The following is a 16,677-nucleotide window of genomic DNA, read 5'->3' as shown; positions in this document are numbered from 1 at the left end:
GGTTGCCCCAGAAGCAGGATAAGGAGTGGAGCCGGGCGCGGCCATTGGGGGTGAGTGGCGGGGGTGCTGGACGAGACCATCAGGAAGAGGCGCTGTCTCTCCAGCAGCTCCGGCGCCCCGTGTTCGGGAGCCGCCTGGCGAGTGGGGGGCTGGGACGCCCCGCTCTGTGCTGGGAACCGGGCAGCACCGAGCAGGGACGGGGAGCGCTCCCCGGGACAGGTGTGATGGGGCGGGGCTACGATGGATGGACGGGGCTAAGAGAGGTGGGGAGGGCAGGCATGATGTCCCATGCATGGCGTGGCTTGGGATAGGATTTGGCAGGGCAGGGTGAAGGCAGGGGAATGGCGTGATGCGGGGCAGGCAGGGTGAAGGGGAGGGGGGGGGTATGACTGGGTGCAGATGGATAGTGTTTGGTATGGGGACCGGATGGGTAGGGAGGGGAGCAGCATGGGATACGGGAGATGGGATGGTGTGGGGGTGTGAAAGGAAAGGGTGCTGGAGGTGAGGTGGGAGAAGGCAGGGTGTTGGAGATGGTGAGGAGGTCTGGTGGTATGTGGGTGGGCAGGACAGGGTGCTGGAGGTGGGGTGGGCGGGGCAGAGGAGCAGCATGTAGGAGCGGGATAGGACAGTGGGGGGGGGGGCAGGGACAGGTACCAAGGGGGGGCAGTGTGTGGTGGGAAGGACTGGGCGCTGCAGTCTGTTGATGCCCCTGCAGCGGCACATCTGCACTGACAACAGCATCTGCCCTTTCAGCTTCTGTTTCCTTGGCCGGGGGGGCTGCTCTCGTGCTGGCAGGATCAATAGGCCCTGCTGAGTGGTTTGGATGGGGATACAGATGGAGAGTAGCAGAAACTGACAGTAGGGCTGCAGGCTCCATGCTAACAAAGAGGGGTGGGCTGGGACCCTCATCACCTGTCTCCCATCCCAACTGCAGGCATCCCAGTTCAGTATGGCCTTGGTGACCAGTGTGGTTAGTGATCTGGACCGTGTCCAGTCTAGGATTTAGGAGAGGGATGGTTTAAACAGCATTAGATTAGCTCAATCTCACAAACCCAGGCATTACATTGACTGGCTCAGCGCATCCTAAACATCTAAAGTACAGTTTGTTTGCTCTTGACTGGGTGTTTAAATGGCTAAATAACAGTGACTAACCTATCTTCCTACCCTGGTGTGGCCAGAGCCCAGGAAGAGGGAGCACCCAGCTCGCTAAGGAGACCTGTGCCTGCTGTGAAAATGGCAGGAGTTGCAATCAGCACAGGACAGAAAGGCTCCCTGGGGAAGGAGGGGGCTGACTAAAAGAAGGGGAGAGGTTATAAATGTGGGCAGTGACTTGCAAAATGAGGTGCTGAATGGGCAAGTGCAGCTGGGACACCTGGGAGGGGTGATCTGCCAGCAAGAACCTGGCTGGAGATGGGACAGCCAGAGTGGCCAGAAGGGGCTGGGGGGAGGACAGGTGGCAAAGGAGACCACCTGGGTCTGTGATAGGATGTGGCTGCAGGAAAGGCTGGTGCAGGTTGACGCTGTGTGTGTGTCTCCCACAGCAGGAACGAGCCCTGTTCTGTGCAGAGCTGAGGCAGTTGGGATGCTGTGTTTAGGAGCTGGGCCTCTCGGTACCAGAAAAGGATTGACAAACCCCAGGGCATGAGAAGAGCCACAAAACTGTGCAGGGAGCTGGAGGGGGAGACTCCAGGGAAGGTTGGAGGGGGTAATCGGCCTAAGGGCAAGGGAATGAGCCCCCAGGAGGGAGAGGAGTAACGTGCAGGGCAGGGGCAAGATTAGGAGCTCCAGCAGGGGACTAAGAAAGTGAATCTACTTCCCTTGATTCTTCTTGGAGCTTCAGTCTGACAGGGTTTCTCCTTCACTTCCTGCTAAGCACTCCTATGTGGCTGTTCAACAGCTGCCCAGTCCCACCCCAGCAGTGGCTGCATGTTAGTGCTGGGTGAGGGATCCCTGTGCATACAGGGGAAGTGCTTGGGATCCTCAGGGGAAAGGAGTTGGAGATGTGTTGAGTTGATTATTTAGGGTGTGGTCTTTCTCCCATTTCTTCCCAGCATGTTGTACTGATTAGCCCCTGGCAGAGGACCCAGTGCAGCACCGGAGGCACAGACTCTCCCCACCACAGGGCTGGATTATCTCGGGGTTCACGGTGCTCTGACCGGGGTTGGGGTTTGACACACACACACACACACCCCAGAGTGGGGAGAGCCCAGCTGCATCACTCTGTGGCCATGAGGTGCCTTGTTACCGGGGGCAATGTCAAAGGTGCGTGCAGGGCTACCAGCTGGGCATGGGAGTGGGGAACAGGACGTGAGGTCTTTCACCTTAAGGGTCATTGACTCCCATCTGGCCCCAGGGCAGAGGGACTGGGCTCAGCAGGGTGGGGAATGGGACACGGGACCTTTTGCCTCTAGGGGGCACTGGCTCCAAATGGCTGTTTTTCCTGCCTCAGAGAGCAGGAGTTGAGGGGAGTGGGGGTGGGATGGGTCTGGTCCTGGGCCATGGCCCCTCTCCTCCCCCCCAGTCCTAGGGAAGGCCGTGCACTCTCTGTCCCGCATTGGAGACGAGCTCTACGTAGAGCCCACAGAGGATGGGGTAAGGGGGGGTGTTGTTTTAACTGGTGGGGGGCACCCTTCTGATCTGAGGGGGAGGGGAGAACTGAAGGGGGTTGTCAGCGGGTGGGGGGGGGCAATCAGGGTTTCGGAGTTATCACTGAGCTCCAAGAGGAGCAAGTTGGGTCACCCCCTGGTTGGTGACGGGGCTGGCTCTCCGTGGGGAGGGGGGGGACTGGTCCGTGACGGGGCTGGCTCTCCCGTGGGGAGATGGGGGGGGGGGGGGGGGGCCCATGGCGGGGCTAGCTCTCCTGCGGGGGGCTGGTCGGTGATGGGGCTTGCTCTCCTCTCCACAGCTCTCCCTGCGTGCTGTGAACTCTTCCCGCTCAGCCTACACCTGCTTCCTGTTCGCCCCGCTCTTCTTCCAGCTTTACGAGGAGGGGAGCCCGGACCCTGATGGGGAGACTTTCCGCTGCAAGGTCCTCATGAAGGTGAGGTTGCTGTGCTGGGGCGTCAAGGGTGGGCCTCAGAGGGATGGCCCAGGGATATCTGGGATATGGGAAGCCCAGCAGAGGGCCCTGGCTCTATGGTGTGGGGCGGAGGGGGAAGTGGGGGGGGAGAGTTGGGCTCAGGACTGTGTCCCTGGCTGCACCCCTGGTCTGTGCTGTCTCCTAGCAGCCTGTGTGCCCAGTCCCTGTGTCCCAGGGGCTCCCCTGCAGGGGGCAGGAGCTTGTGGCTTTCTTTGCCCTGGACAGTGAGTGTAGCTGGCACAAGGTGTGGTGGGGGTGGGGGAGAGGGAGGGATCAAAAGGGATCAGGGCTTGGGACCACCCTGTTCCATGGGAAAGAATCTTGGTGTGAATCTGCAGGTCTCCTGGGTTCCCTCCCTGGCTCTGGGAGGGGAATAGGTGTCTCGTGGTTACAGCAGGGGAGCTGGGAGCCATTTCCCCAGCTGTGTGGCGGGAGGTGCAGGTGGTGACGAGGTGGTGTCTGTGCCCCCCCAGTCCTTCCTGAGCGTGTTCCGCTCACTGCCCTCCCTAGAGAAGATGGTGGAGAAGTGTCTGATTTCCCTGAACCCCCGGGCCAGCCGGCTGGTCGTGCAGCTGCACTGCAAGTACGGTGAGTGCACTGCTGCTGGGAAGCCTCCTAGTGGGGCGGGAGGCGGGGATCTGGGTGGCCCTGCTGAGGCAAGAAGGGGCATCCAGGGAGCCCCATTAGCAGGGTGGGGGAGGGAGATTAGGGAGCCCTCCAATGGCAGGGGGCACCTCAGGGGTCCAGCGAAGGTAGCAGGGGGCCTGGGATGGAGGGCTGGGGCAGAGCTGGGAGCCAGGTGGGCAGAGGGGACCCTGCAGTGAATGGTACTGGGAAGCGGAAGGGGGCATGCAGGTGGGTGGGGCCGAGGGGTGAGTGAAGCTTTGGGGGTGGGAGGCAGTTTCCAAGGGTCAGGCCCCCAGCCTGGTTCCCTATTGAACATAGGGCAAGGCTGGTGAGGTGTACTGGGGAGGATCTGCAGGGGTGGGTCCTGGGCTGGTGATAGTCCTGATGCGGGGGCAAAGGTGGCCCTGGCCCTGAGCTGCTGTCCTGATGCCCTTGGCAGGAGTCACCAAGACCCACAACCTGTCATTCCAAGAGTGCGAATTGCTACAGGCTGTTTTCGACAAGGAGCTGTGTGCCAACATGCTGCGTGCCCCTGCCCGGTGAGTGGGCTTTGCCGAGTGTGGGGAGAGGAAGTAAAGCATGAAGTATAGCTGAGGAGTTCTCAGCCTTTTTCTTTCTGAGGCCTCCCCGCATGCTATAAAAACTCCAGGCCCAGTGGGGAGGCCTCCAGGCTTCAGCTGCCGGAGCAGGGGCTTCTTCTGGGTGGGAGGGACATTAGCCCTGTGGGGCTGGGGCTCAGGGGCTTCACCTGCAGTGCATGGGGGACCTTGGGACTCTGGGCTTCAGCCACTGGGCAGGGGGAGGGATTCGGGGCTTTAGCCCTGTGGGGCTGGGGCAGGGCCGGCTTTAGGCCAATTCCACCAATTCCCCCGAATCGGGCCCCGCGCCTAAGAGGGCCCCGCGCCCAGTGGCAGGGACGCCCAGAGTGGGGGGCAAATGCCAGAGAATCCCTTCCCTGGCTAGAGGCACCTTTTTAATTTTTACTCACCCGGCGGCGCTCCAGGTCTTTGGCGGTGGGTCCTTCACTCGCTCCGGGTCTTTGGCGGCGGGTCCTTCAGTGCCGCCGAAGACCCGGAGCGAGTGAAGGACCCGCCGCCAAAGACTAGGAGTGCGGCCCGGTGAGTACAAGCCCCACGTGTTTTTTTAATGTGGTTTTTTTTTTAGTCATCCCTGCCGGGGCCCCGTCGAAACTGTTTGAATCGGGCCTCGCACTTCCTAAAGCCGGCCCTGGGCTGGGGGCTTCTGCCTCATGGGGCGCCAGGGCTTGGCGCGCCAGGCTTCAGTCCTGCAGCTTCGCTTCTGGCTTCAACCCCGTGGGGGAAAGGGACCTGGGGTTCCAGGCTTCAGTTGCAGGGTCCCACAGAACCCTGAAACCAGTTTGTGGCCCCCTGGGGTGCTGTAGACCCTTGGTTGAGAACCACAGGTATAGATGAGGGAAGTGCAGAGGGATTGAGGTTATATGCTGGCTCCCTTGGGTGTTAGTTTGACATGGAGGGGGTGGGAAGATCAGTGGGGCAGAAGCTGTCTCTCTGGGGTGCTAGGTTAGCACAGGAGGTGGGAGGATCAGGGGGCACAGCTGGCTCTCTGGGGTGCTAGGTTGGCACGGAGGGGGTGGGAGGATCGGGGGGCACAGCTGGCTCTCTGGGGTGCTAGGTTGGCACGGAGGGGGTAGGAGGATCAGGGGCTACAACTGGCTCTCTGGGGCGCTAGGTCGGCACGGAGAGGGTGGGAGGATGCAGCTGTGTCTGTAGGGTGGGGCTCACAGCTCGCTCACCTCTGGTGGCAGGGTGCTGGTGGACGCTGTGATCCATTTCCCGGTGACGCTGGCCGAGGTGACGCTGGGGGTCAGCCCTGCTGGGAAGGTGAGCTTCCGCAATTACCTGGATGAGGAGACAGGTGAGCCAGCTCCGCCTTCCATGGGCCTCATCCAAAAGAGACACAGCATGGCCCAGTCCCCCTGCCAGGGGGCTAGATTGAAGCTGGCATCCCCTAGAGGGGAAGGGCTCCATGTCCCACTCCACAAGCCCTGGGGTCTGGGCTGGCTGGCATCTCTGGGGTGGGAGGTTTTGGCAGCAGTTTATAGAGAGTGGCCAGTGGGTCCTGGGGGGGGGGGGGTGTCTTGGCAGTGTGGGGACACCGGGGAGCTGATGCTGAGCTCCCTCTCTGTCTCCAGAGCCGAGCAGAACAATGGTGACCGAGCTGTGCCTCTCCGAGGACGAGTTCCAGGACGTCCAGGTGCAGCAGCAGTCCCATGTCACCTTCTGCCTCAAGGAGTTCCGGGTGAGCGAGCAGAGCCAACCCCCCCCCCCCCCCAGCTCTTCTGCTCTAGCCCCAGAGGGTGGGGCTGCCTCACTGACCCTGTCTGTCTGTCCCTAGGGTCTCCTGAGCTTCGCCGAGTCCTCCAACCTGCCCCTCAACATCCACTTCGACTCCCCTGGCAGGTATGTCCAGGCCAGCCCCTTGTGGGGTGGGGATGCTCCCTCTACCTCAGTGCCCTGAGCTGGCTCTCCCCAGATGAGATCACGTGCTCATTGCCACTCTCACTCCCTGGCCCTGTCTCTGACCCTCTGGATTGGTTGGGGTCCCATGTGGACTCCCCAGCCCTCTGCTGCAACTCACTCTCTCTCTCTGTACACACCCTGTGGTGTCCCTGTAGAGTCCTGGACCTCCCCTCCCCATCTGTCTCATTCTCCTGTGATATCCCTGCAGGCCGGCTATCTTCACTCTGTCGGACCCCCTGCTGGAAGTGCACCTGGTTCTAGCCACCCTGTCAGACCCCAACAGCAGCTCACAAGTCCGCTCCACAACCTTGCAGGCCCGGCCAGCCAATGGGTAAGCAGAGCCCTGAGAGTTTGACAGTGGCACTCAGAGTTGTCATTAGAGTTCAGAGTGAACAGCCCCATTGGACTGGCTGGCTGCCACCTTCCTCGTAGGGCTGCTGTTGCAGGCTGTCTGCAGACTCAGGCAGCAGCAGCTTCTGTGGGGAAGCCTAAGGGTGGGAGAGCTGAGATACTGGGCTGGCTACAGCGGGGAGGGGTAAGGACCCTATCTCCAGAGGCAGGGTTTGACTCTGGCCCCAGCCCTGCTCCCTTCTTTCCACAGTGCCTTTCCCACAGCTACCCCTGATGATGACTTCATGGGTGATGACATTGATTCCTACATGATTGCCATGGAGACCACATGTGAGGAGGGGCCAGGGCTGCCCTCCAGCCCCACCTTTCCCCAGAGATGCCCCCATCCGGGCGCTGCGCTGGAGTCAGAGAGCAGCACCATGGAGAGCGACCTGGAGGGGGCTGTGCCAGGGACACCCCCACAGAAAAAGGTATGTGGTGGTGAGCGCGTCAGGGCTGTTTTGTGGAGGGGAGTTGTGTGGATGGGAGGGGCTGTATTGAAGCCTGGGGGGGAATGGGACCATGTGGGTGGAGGGAGAAGCTGGGGAGTTCTCCCCCCCCCCTCCTCCTCCCACATCCTGCTGCATTTCTTTCAGTTCCGCTCCTTGTTCTTTGGGTCGGTGCTGACCCAGTCTCAGGCTGGGACCCATCCAGGGCCCAGCCAGGATGTGCTGGCCGAGGACAGCGAGGGAGAGTCCTGAGAGATCACCTTCTGCAGCCTGGCTCCAAGCCCCCTCCCCCCCAAAAAGCCCCCAGGAGCCTGCATGAAGAAGCTGGACTTTACAACCCCATCACCTCTGCTGGAGCAGGGCAGGAAGACTGGGCAAGGCTGCTGCTTCCGAGCCACTGTGAATAGACATGGCCCTGTAAATAAAGCTTTTATATTAAGTCTGCTGCCTGCAGAGCTGCTGCTAGGGCTGGAGGGGAAGCTCAGCTCCCCCCTCTCCCCGGGCAGAACAACACCCCCAGCCAGCTTGGGGAGGGGGGGGGGGGGGCTGCAGGCAGGATCCTTTCCCTCCTGCACCTTGCAGAGGCTGGGCCAGGAGTGGGAGGCAGGCTATTCCATTCCCCAAGTGCCTCTTACTGTAGCCAAGCTAGCTGGGCTCCCTGCTGCTTGCCTCAGTCCTTCTTGCAGGGCTGGTGAGTTTGAGGCTGGGGCAGGGGATGTATCTATCTCCCCAGCTTGCTCTGTATGGACTGTCCTCGCTCAGGGCGAATTCCTGGGAGCTGCCGGAGCCCTGTTGCTGCCTGTGAGGGGGCTGGCTATGGAGCTGGGCTAGTAACGGCTGCAAGCTGAGCGGCTGGGGCACACGGTAACCCTCTTACTGCCCCAGGAGCACAATCCCATCCAGCCCTGGGGCCCAGTAACCAGTCCCCCACCCTTACCTTGGCTAGAAGCCAGGAAATCTGCAGCTGCCAGTGCTCAGGGTGCCTACCTCAACTGAGGGAAGCTGCCAGACTATCCCCCTGTTGGGGGGGGGGCATAATCTAGGCAGAGTGGGGGGCTGGGTCCTGCTCCTGGCTGGTATCAGCCCTGCTGCTTCCCAGCCACACTGGAGGCGGGAAGAGCAGGCCCATGCTTTCCCCCTGCAGCAACCCCCACCCCCATTGTAATAGCTGTGATACCCCCTCCCCGGCAGCTGAGTTCACCCCCTGAGATCCTCTGCTACAGTGACCCCCACATTGCCATCTCCTCCTCCCACCTTAATGAGGGGGCAGTCTGGGCTCAGCTGCCTCTGACACCCTCAACACCCCCTTCCTGGCAGGGGCCCCTTGGCTTCTGGAGCCATCAAGGTCCCTGCAGGGGCTGTGGCCCCCTGCTCTCCTCCATCATAGCAGGAAGGTAGATCACAGCATAGTTCAGGGCCCCACCATAACACCCCCCACCCATGGTGTAGGGGCAGTACAGCTCTCCCCAGAAGTGGCTGCACATCAGCACTTTGCCCCAGGGGGGGTCAGGAAATGCTGGGGGCTGGAAGGCACATGCCCAGGGCCATGCCCCCCCGCTCACAGGTCAGGCAGGAATTCCCCCCGCCCCCAGGCTGGGAACAGAGGGACAGGGAGGCAGCAGGGTAAGAATTTCTGGTAAATATTTATTCAACAAGAAATATTCTCAGCATTAGGGGGGAGGGGTGGGGGGCTCAACTGACAAAATAGACTTGATCCAAAAAGATTAAACTCCCTCCCCCCAAAACCAAGAGCCCTCCCTGGCCCCCTCTCCCCAGAGCAGGATTTTTGGTATCAAACTCCAGGAGTTTAAAAATAATAATTCAGCTCTGCCCCAGGCAGGGCTGGCACTGGACTGCAGGGGCAGGGCAGTGAGGGGGGGGCCCCAGTCCATGGGGTAGGGCAGGGGGAGCAGCCGCCGGTTACTTCTTGGCCTTGGCCGAGTTGCGTGGGGGTGTGACAGGGCGGCCGCCAGGGTTCAGGCCGCTGAACTGCCCGTACTTGCCCTTGTTCTTGTCAGCCGGTTTCAGGATCTGCAGGAGGAGAGGCAGGTTGGATGTGGGGAAGGGGGGCCCAGCCTGCTGTGACCTGCCCCCCACAAGAGCTGGCCCATATACTGGGCCAAGGCCCATGCCAGCCCCCACAGCCCAGGGCAGTGGTCCCCAACATGGTGCCCACGAGCGCCATGGCATTTGTGTGCGCCCGCCTAGTGCCCAGCAGGGGAGAGACGCCGTGGCCCCGTGCCTGACGGGGACAGAGAACTCAGGCTGCGGGTGCGGTGTTCGCTCTTCCCAGCAGGCGCGGGGCCCACCTAGTTCCCAGCAGGGGAGAGAAACTGCGGCCCCACACCTGCTGGGGACGGAGAACTCCGGGGCTGCAGGCTGCGGGCCGGTGTTCTCAGTCCCCGGCAGGCACGGGGCCGCGGCTTAAGCTGGAGAGGAGCCACGGCCCGACGCCTGCTGGGGACAGAGAACTCCGGGGCTGCAGGTGTTCTCTGTCCCTGGCAGGCGCGGGGCCCACCTAGTGCCCAGCAGGGGAGAGAAGCCAGGGCCCCGCACCTGCCGGGGACAGAGAACTCCGGGGCTGCAGGCACCAGTGTTCTTGGCAGGGCCGGCTCCAGGGTTTTTGCCCGCCCAAGCAGGGGAAAAAAAAAAAAAAAAGGCCGCGATCGCAATCAGCTCTACCGCTGCTGCTTCAGTCTTCGGCGGCAATTCGGTGGCTCGTCCTTCGCTCCGAGAGGGAGTGAGGGACCCGCCGTCGAATTGCCACCGAAGAGCCCAACGTGCCACCCGTTGGCAGCCCCAAGCACCTGCTTGCTGGGCTGGTGCCTGGAGCCGGCCCCGGTTCTCGGTCCCTGGCAGGCACGGGGCCGCGGCTTAAGCCGGAGAGAAGCCACGGCCCCACGCCTGCCGGGGACAAAGAACTCCGGGGCTGCAGGCGCCAGTGTTCTCTGTCCTCGCGGCTTCTCTCTGGATTCATATATTATGTAATATTAAAAATGATGTTTTTCATATTTTATGTACAAATACAAAATAAGCCTTGAAAAATTGTTGGCGCCCGCCCCACTTCTGAAAACATGAATGTGCTACTGGCCACAAAAAGGTTGGGGACCACTGGCCCAAGGGATCTACTGCTCTTGAAATCAGAGCCCCGCCCCCTGGCTGAAGAAATGGCTGCCATGGGGACACCCCCCCCACACACTCCTTCGGCCCCACAGAGCCCAGACTTGGGATCCCCACAGCTCCTCTAAGGCCCAGACCCTTCCCCATCTTGACTGTTACTGGAAGGGGGGGTTGTCCTCTGCAGGAGGTTTCCTCCCCCACTCGCCATTATCCCATCTGAGGTCTGACACCCCTCCTAGCTCCTACCCCTCCACCCCCGCTCCCCCTGGCAGGGAGATCAGGCTGCAGGGCCATGGCTGCCCCATGGTGCTGGCTCCGCACGCCCTCTGCCCCAGCAGGGTGGACACAGCACTGCCCTGCCCCAGGCTCACCTGGAAGGAGCACATGAGCGTCTCATCCACACTCATCATGGCGCCCGCGTTGTCAAACTCGCCGCAGTAGTTGGGGGCTGAGAAGAGCGTCACCAGCTGGCGCTTGGCAAAAAACTCATAACCATCCTCCACCACCTGGGGCAGGGAGACAGGAGGTAGAGTCCAGCCCTACCCACTCCATGCCCCCAGCTCTGCCTGACACTGCCATCCCCAAACAGGCACAGCCTGGTACCACAGACTAACCCCTCTCTGTCACCCACATGGGACGCAGGGGTGCGGGAGAGGGTGCGGTGTGCAGGAAGGGGCTCGGGGCAGGGTGTTGGGGCACGGGAGGGGTACGGGGTGCGGCAGGGGGCTCAGGGCAAGGGGTTGGGGTAGAGGAGGGGGTGCAGAGTGTGGGAGGGGTGCGGCAGGGCGTTGGGGTACAGGAGGGGGTGCAGAGTGTGGGAGGGGTGCAGCATGGGGTTGGGGTACAGGAGGGGTGCGGCAGGGGGCTCAGGGCGTTGGGGTGCGGGAACAGACTGATCCAAACAATGCAAACCATCCCCAGCCAGCAGGTTCCTGTACCTCAGCCAGGGGAACCCCCGCCAGCAGAGCACCCCACACAGCTCTGACGATGCCCTCCATCCAGACCACAGCGCCCCCCATCCACTTTGACGATGCTCTTCCATGATGACCCACAGCTATCCCAGCCCTTCTGATGCCCCTCAATCCCACCTGACAGCACACTAGTGCTGGGCTCCCCCCAGGCTGGTACCTGATGTGCCCGACAGATAAGGTCCAGGTCGTGTTTGTGCAGGAACTTGGCGACCACCTCAGAGCCGAAGGTGAAGGAGACGCCGCGATCATTCTCGCCCCAGCCCTGGACATCCTTGTCGGGGTCAGACCAGAGGAGGTCGCACAGCAGGCCCTGATCCGGCACGTCCGTGGGGCGCATGATCCTGCGGATCTGCTCCATCGACTGCAGGTCTGGTGAGAGTCCTGAGGAGGGGGGGGGAATCAGTCTGTTAGACTCCGCCCCTCACAGAAGCCCCACCCACTGTGGTAGCATATTAATAGGGCCCTTTGTTTTCAGTTTTTATTTTATTTAATTTTCACCAGGAATTTATCAGTGTTTATTACCACAACAACAAAACCAGGTGAAAATCAGTGCAAAAATAATTTTTCTGGGTAAATATCGGGTTTATTTTGGTGGACGGAAGGACGGGGGGAAAGTATTCAGTAGATTAATGCTGTGAATTCCATTCATCAATGTGGTTTGCTGCAGAACTAAAACAAACTCAGAGGTGGCATTGTGTTTTGAGTTCTAAGAAAACAATATATCTCTAATCCCCAAATAAAGCTTTTCATTTAAATAAACAGTTTACTGGTGTTGACTTAGAACTATTAGCCTATAAATATTTATTTTTAATAATTGGGCCACACGATTTGCAGCGCATACACTCAACTTCGTCCTTTTCTCCTGTTTTTGCTTTTGAAAACTTGAATACTTCCTTGTGTTCTGAAATGTATTCTGATACAGATTTTCATTTTCTTCCCATTTTAGTGTCTCGGATCTTTAAACCGTTATATGCTAACAGCCTGAAATGTATACGTGGTGAGCATGAGATTCATCAGTATGTTCAGATGTGCACACACTTCAGAGCTTGCGTGCTGCCTGTTTGTTTCTTGTGAGTATCTTCTAGACCAGGGGTGGGCAAACCTTTTGGCCCGAGGGCCACATCTGGGTGGGGAAATTGCAGGCAGGGCCATGAATGTAGGGCTGGGACAGGCAGTTGGGGTGCGGGAGGGAATACAAGGTGTGGGATGGGGTGCGGTGTGCAGGAAGAGGCTCAGGGCAGGGGGTGTGGGGTGTATGAGGGGAATCAGGCAGGGGGTTGGGGTGCAGGAGGGGGTGCAGAATGTGGGAGGTGGCTCAGGTCAGGGGGTTGGGGTGCAGGAGGGGGTGTGGCAGGGGGTTGGGGCACAGGATGTACAAGGGAGCTCAGGGCAAGGGGTTGGGGTGCGGGCTCTGTCCCGGCGCCGTTTACCTGGAGCAGCTCTGGGGTGGCAGCGGTGCACAGTGAGGCTCAGGCAGGCTCCCTGCCTGCCCTGGCCCCGTGCCGCACCACTCCTGGAAGCGGCGGGCACCACGTCCCAGCGGCCCGGGGGGGGGGTGGGGGGAGGGAGCCATCAGGGGGGCAGAGGGCTGCCCTCCCCTGCAGGTACCTCCCCCGAAGCTCCCATCCTTGTTGTAGACCAATACATAGCCTTAGTTCAACAGGCAGCTTTGCATATACACACAGACTAATGTATTATCGTGATACATACAGCTCATGCAATGCTTTGTATTTTCCTAATCAAACAAGTTTTTTTTATATATTTGAATGATACAAAAGTAGGGTGAAAATCTGGAAAAAAAAAAAAAAAAATTCTTTTTGTAAAACCTGGGGATTTTTTGGTAAATCCCACCAGACACAGCCCCTATAGCAACTCCCTGCCCCCCCCAATATCTGCCTTGCAGCACCCCACCCCAGATGTGCCCTCCACAGCCTTCCCAGCATCCATTAGCCTTGCCCCAGCACCCTCCCATCCGATCCGCATGACAACACCCTGCCCTGATCAAGTGCCCACAGCCCCATGGTGCCTAGCACCCTCCGCCTTCCCCAGCAGCGCCCTATACTGTACGAAGCCCACATTGGAATTCCTGAAACACCCCACTATGCTGTCTCCCTCCTTCCTGGGGACAGGGTCACGGAGCACTGGCCACCACACCCTGCGGCCCCTCCCAAACCTCCATGGCCGCAGAAGATCTTCTCGTCCACAATAGCGGCGATGGGCAGGCAGTTGAAGCAGTCGGTGAACGTCTTCCACAGCTTGATGTTGTAGCGCCTCTTGCCTGTGGGACACAATGGGGGGGGGGGATGGGGGCCCAGCCACTGAGGGAGACACGGGAGAGGGGCCCGCCTCCAAGGCTGGACCCTGGCCTGCTGGGAGAGACCCAGGCCATACAGGGAGCCAAGTGAACTGTGCAGCGACAGCACACAGGGCCTTCCTCTGTAGGGGGCGCCAGTCTGACTCCAGGGTTAGCTACGGGGCACATGGGATATGGGGCAAAGGCTGCCCTCTGCCATGGACGCTGGCGCACTCATGGTTGGGGGTGTAGGGGATATGATGGTCAGAGCAGAGGGGGTACAAGAGTATAGATGTGGGGCAGTGGAGGATATGGAGAGTATGGGGCAGAGCAATGTGGGCATACTCATCATAGAAGCCATAGATGCAGTTGATGCTGGCGCATTCGTGGTAGGGTTGAGGAGCAGGGTAGGGGGAGATTCGGGGGGCCGGGCAGTGGGCGTTCAGGCAGGACCACACTCACTCTCATCGTAGAAGCCATAGATGTGGTTGATGCTGGTGCACTCATGATAAAGGTGAGGGGAGCAAGGGTGGGGGGACTCGAGGGGCCGGGCGGGGGCACACTCACACTCATCATAGAAGCCGTAGATGCGGTTGATGCTGGCACACTCGTGATTGCCGCGCAGCAGGAAGAAGTTCTCAGGGTACTTAATCTTGTAGGCCAGCAGGAGGCAAATGGTCTCCAGCGACTGCTTCCCCCGGTCCACATAGTCGCCCAGGAAGAGGTAGTTGCTCTCAGGTGGGAAGCCCCCGTACTCGAAGAGCCGCAGAAGGTCATAGTACTGCCCATGGATGTCACCTGGGGAGAGCGGGAGGTGAGTACAGCAGCTACCACAGCCAAGCCTAACCCACCTCCCACACAGAGCCAGGGTCCTCCCCCCACAGACCCAGGGATCCCTCCCACCTCCGGAAAGGGCCAGCAAGAGGACCACAGATCCACCCTGGCCTCCCCACCCAGCCTGAGCCAGCGAACCCCCCCAGAGTGAAGGGGTGCAGCGAATCCCCCCAGCCTCTCCCCCATGGCCACTGGGAGGAAGGTTCCAACCCCCCGACCTCACTCACCGCAGATCTTCAGCGGTGCCTCCAGCTCCAGCAGGATGGGCTGGCTCAGGAAGATCTCCCGCGACTTGAGGCAGAGGCCCCTGATCTCACTCTCCGTCAACTGCACATTCTTGCCGGGTCGGGAGCCTTGCACTGCAACACAGAACAGTGGGCATCTCTGCTGGGCCTTGGTCATAGCCCCTGCACTGCTCACAGACCCACCCACAGCTCAGGGCAAGGCCCCAGCTCCAGCTGGAATGCTCCAAGGGGCTACAGGGCTGAACTGCCTGAGGCTTTTCTGGGCGGCCTGTGTACCACCACCACCACCACCCCTCCACCCACAAGGGCAGGTTAACAGGTGACTCAAGACCAGCAAAGGGGGAGGAGGCACCAAGCAGCCCTGGCCCAGCCTAAGGCCTTGGCTACACTTGGGGATTCACAGCGCCAGTCGCGCCGCCAGCGCTGCGAGAACTCCACCTCTCCGAGGAGAATAGCTTGCAGCGCTGCGAGCGAGCGTGCAGCACTGCAGGCACTGATTACACTGGCGCTTTACAGCGCTGCACTCGGGGGGGGGGTGTTTTCACACCCCTGAGCGCAGCAAGTTGCAGCGCTGTACAGCGCCAGTGTAGCCAAGACCTAAGTCCTCACCTGCTCTGTGCAGCTGGCTCAGGAGGCGCAGTGAGGCTGGACCCAGACCCACCATGGGCATCTCACACAGGACCCTTGGCCAGAACCCAGATGGGATCTTCAGACACTTGGCCAGAGGAGAGCTGGCACCTCCTACAGAGGAAAGGCCCCACGTCCCATTCCCTCACCCCTCTCAGCCAGCCAGTTCCCCCACCCTGGGGCAGGATCAGAGCCGGTGGATCCTGTATCCCATTCCCCACCCCCCTGGCTCCTGGTCACACTAGAGTCCTTTTCAACATTGCAGGCTGCAGAAAACACATGCTTTAAGAAGCAGCGTGGCCTAGCAACTGATACTGGACTGTTAGGCCCGGCACCTGGGTTCTTTTTCCAGCTCTGAACTGTTCTGTAATCTTGGGTGACTCCCTTCCTCTGTGCCTCAGTTTTCCCATATGGTACACAAGACTGATGCTTTTGCTTTCCCTTTGTGATGCACTGGGATGTGAGAACAAATAATCTGCCGCTCAGCAACTGCTCCGGTCCAGGGTCCAGCCCTAGGGGTCAACTACCACCCAGAAAGCATAGCTAGGGTCGCCCCCCAAATACCCCTAGTATTATAAGAGTGCAGGGAAGTAACAGTTAATTTTCCCCTCCCTTTTGTTAGCAGCACTGGGAGAGCAGAGTTCGCACTAAGACGACCGCCCCGCCCTCAGGTCTGTCTCCCTCCACAAACGCCCCCGACCCCCGGGTCTCCCCCTCCAATTGAGATCAAGTCCCCACCACGCCCCCGGGAATTGGAGAGACCCTAGTTCCTCCCTGGGGCCTAGGAACAGCGCGTCCCACCCGGGATTGCCATGAAATGTACAAACCATGGGCCCAGCCGGCGTAGGGCAGGCAGCAAGCGGCCGGGCCGCTACCGGAGCCCGGGTCCCCCCCCTCCGCGTAGGGCCAGCCCCGACCCCCGCCCAGGAGCGTGCTTCAGGCAGGGAGACCCGAGCGAAAACAAAGGAACCCAGAAAGTCAACACGGAACTTCCCGGAGCGCCCGGCCCGGGCCCTTCCAGCCACAGCGCCCAGTGCTCCCGGCCCCTCCGCGGCTGGCCCCGCCACAGGGGGGGTAGGAGCCAACAGGGCAAACCCCAGCACGGCCCCACGCCCTCAATCGCTCTCCTCGGGCCCCTCCCGTCCCGGCCCCCCATGCTAGGGCCTCTCCCGGCCCCAGGCCCCCCGCACCTTCCAGCAGCCGCCCGATGATGGAGTCCAAGTTGAGTTTCTCGCCCTCCGACATGGCGGCTCTGCGGGGGGGAAGACCCGGACTCCTGGGTTCCTCACGCTGCACTCGTCCCCCGCCCGCCTGCTTGGCTCCGCGAGGTCCAGACCGAGAGCCTGGCTCTGACTGACTGCCGCTTTCAGCGAGGAGGCGGGTCGGGAGCGCAGGCCCCCTAGAGGAGTGGAGGGATCATTGGCAGCCATCCGCCTAGAGCCCCGAGGGAGGGGCGCGGCTCCGCAGCGCGGCCTCTGCCAGCAGGGGGCGCTGCAGGGGGCGGGGCGGGGGGCGCTGGCTGTGGGGGAGCTCCCGGCTAG

General features: G+C 60.8%; 2 protein-coding genes across 2 annotated transcripts; one reads left to right on the top strand and one right to left on the bottom strand.

Moving 5' to 3' along the window:
* The first annotated feature begins 65 nt into the window (after positions 1-65).
* On the top strand, positions 66-7,474 carry RAD9A (RAD9 checkpoint clamp component A). Its single transcript, XM_024220009.1, has 12 exons — positions 66-219; positions 2,052-2,262; positions 2,522-2,592; positions 2,906-3,040; positions 3,553-3,667; positions 4,146-4,245; positions 5,493-5,602; positions 5,880-5,986; positions 6,083-6,147; positions 6,416-6,538; positions 6,809-7,028; positions 7,194-7,474. The coding sequence occupies exons 2-12, from the start codon at positions 2,229-2,231 to the stop codon at positions 7,296-7,298; spliced, it is 1,185 nt and encodes a 394-aa protein (XP_024075777.1). The 5' UTR covers positions 66-219; positions 2,052-2,228; the 3' UTR covers positions 7,299-7,474.
* A 1,434-nt stretch (positions 7,475-8,908) lies between these two features.
* On the bottom strand, positions 8,909-16,525 carry PPP1CA (protein phosphatase 1 catalytic subunit alpha). The gene is made up of 7 exons (XM_024220006.3): positions 16,327-16,525; positions 14,492-14,623; positions 13,998-14,228; positions 13,311-13,415; positions 11,295-11,518; positions 10,538-10,672; positions 8,909-9,077 (listed from the first exon to the last, which is right to left on the bottom strand). The coding sequence occupies exons 1-7, from the start codon at positions 16,379-16,381 to the stop codon at positions 8,967-8,969; spliced, it is 993 nt and encodes a 330-aa protein (XP_024075774.1). The 5' UTR covers positions 16,382-16,525; the 3' UTR covers positions 8,909-8,966.
* Between the last annotated feature and the right edge of the window lie 152 nt (positions 16,526-16,677).

Source organism: Terrapene carolina, unplaced genomic scaffold (genome assembly GCF_002925995.2).
Source record: "Terrapene carolina triunguis isolate 2854851 unplaced genomic scaffold, T_m_triunguis-2.0 Scaffold90, whole genome shotgun sequence".
Taxonomy (NCBI): Eukaryota; Metazoa; Chordata; order Testudines; family Emydidae; genus Terrapene; species Terrapene triunguis.
The sequence above is the reverse complement of the archived record's forward strand: the minus strand, read 5'-3'. Positions and strand labels throughout refer to the sequence as shown.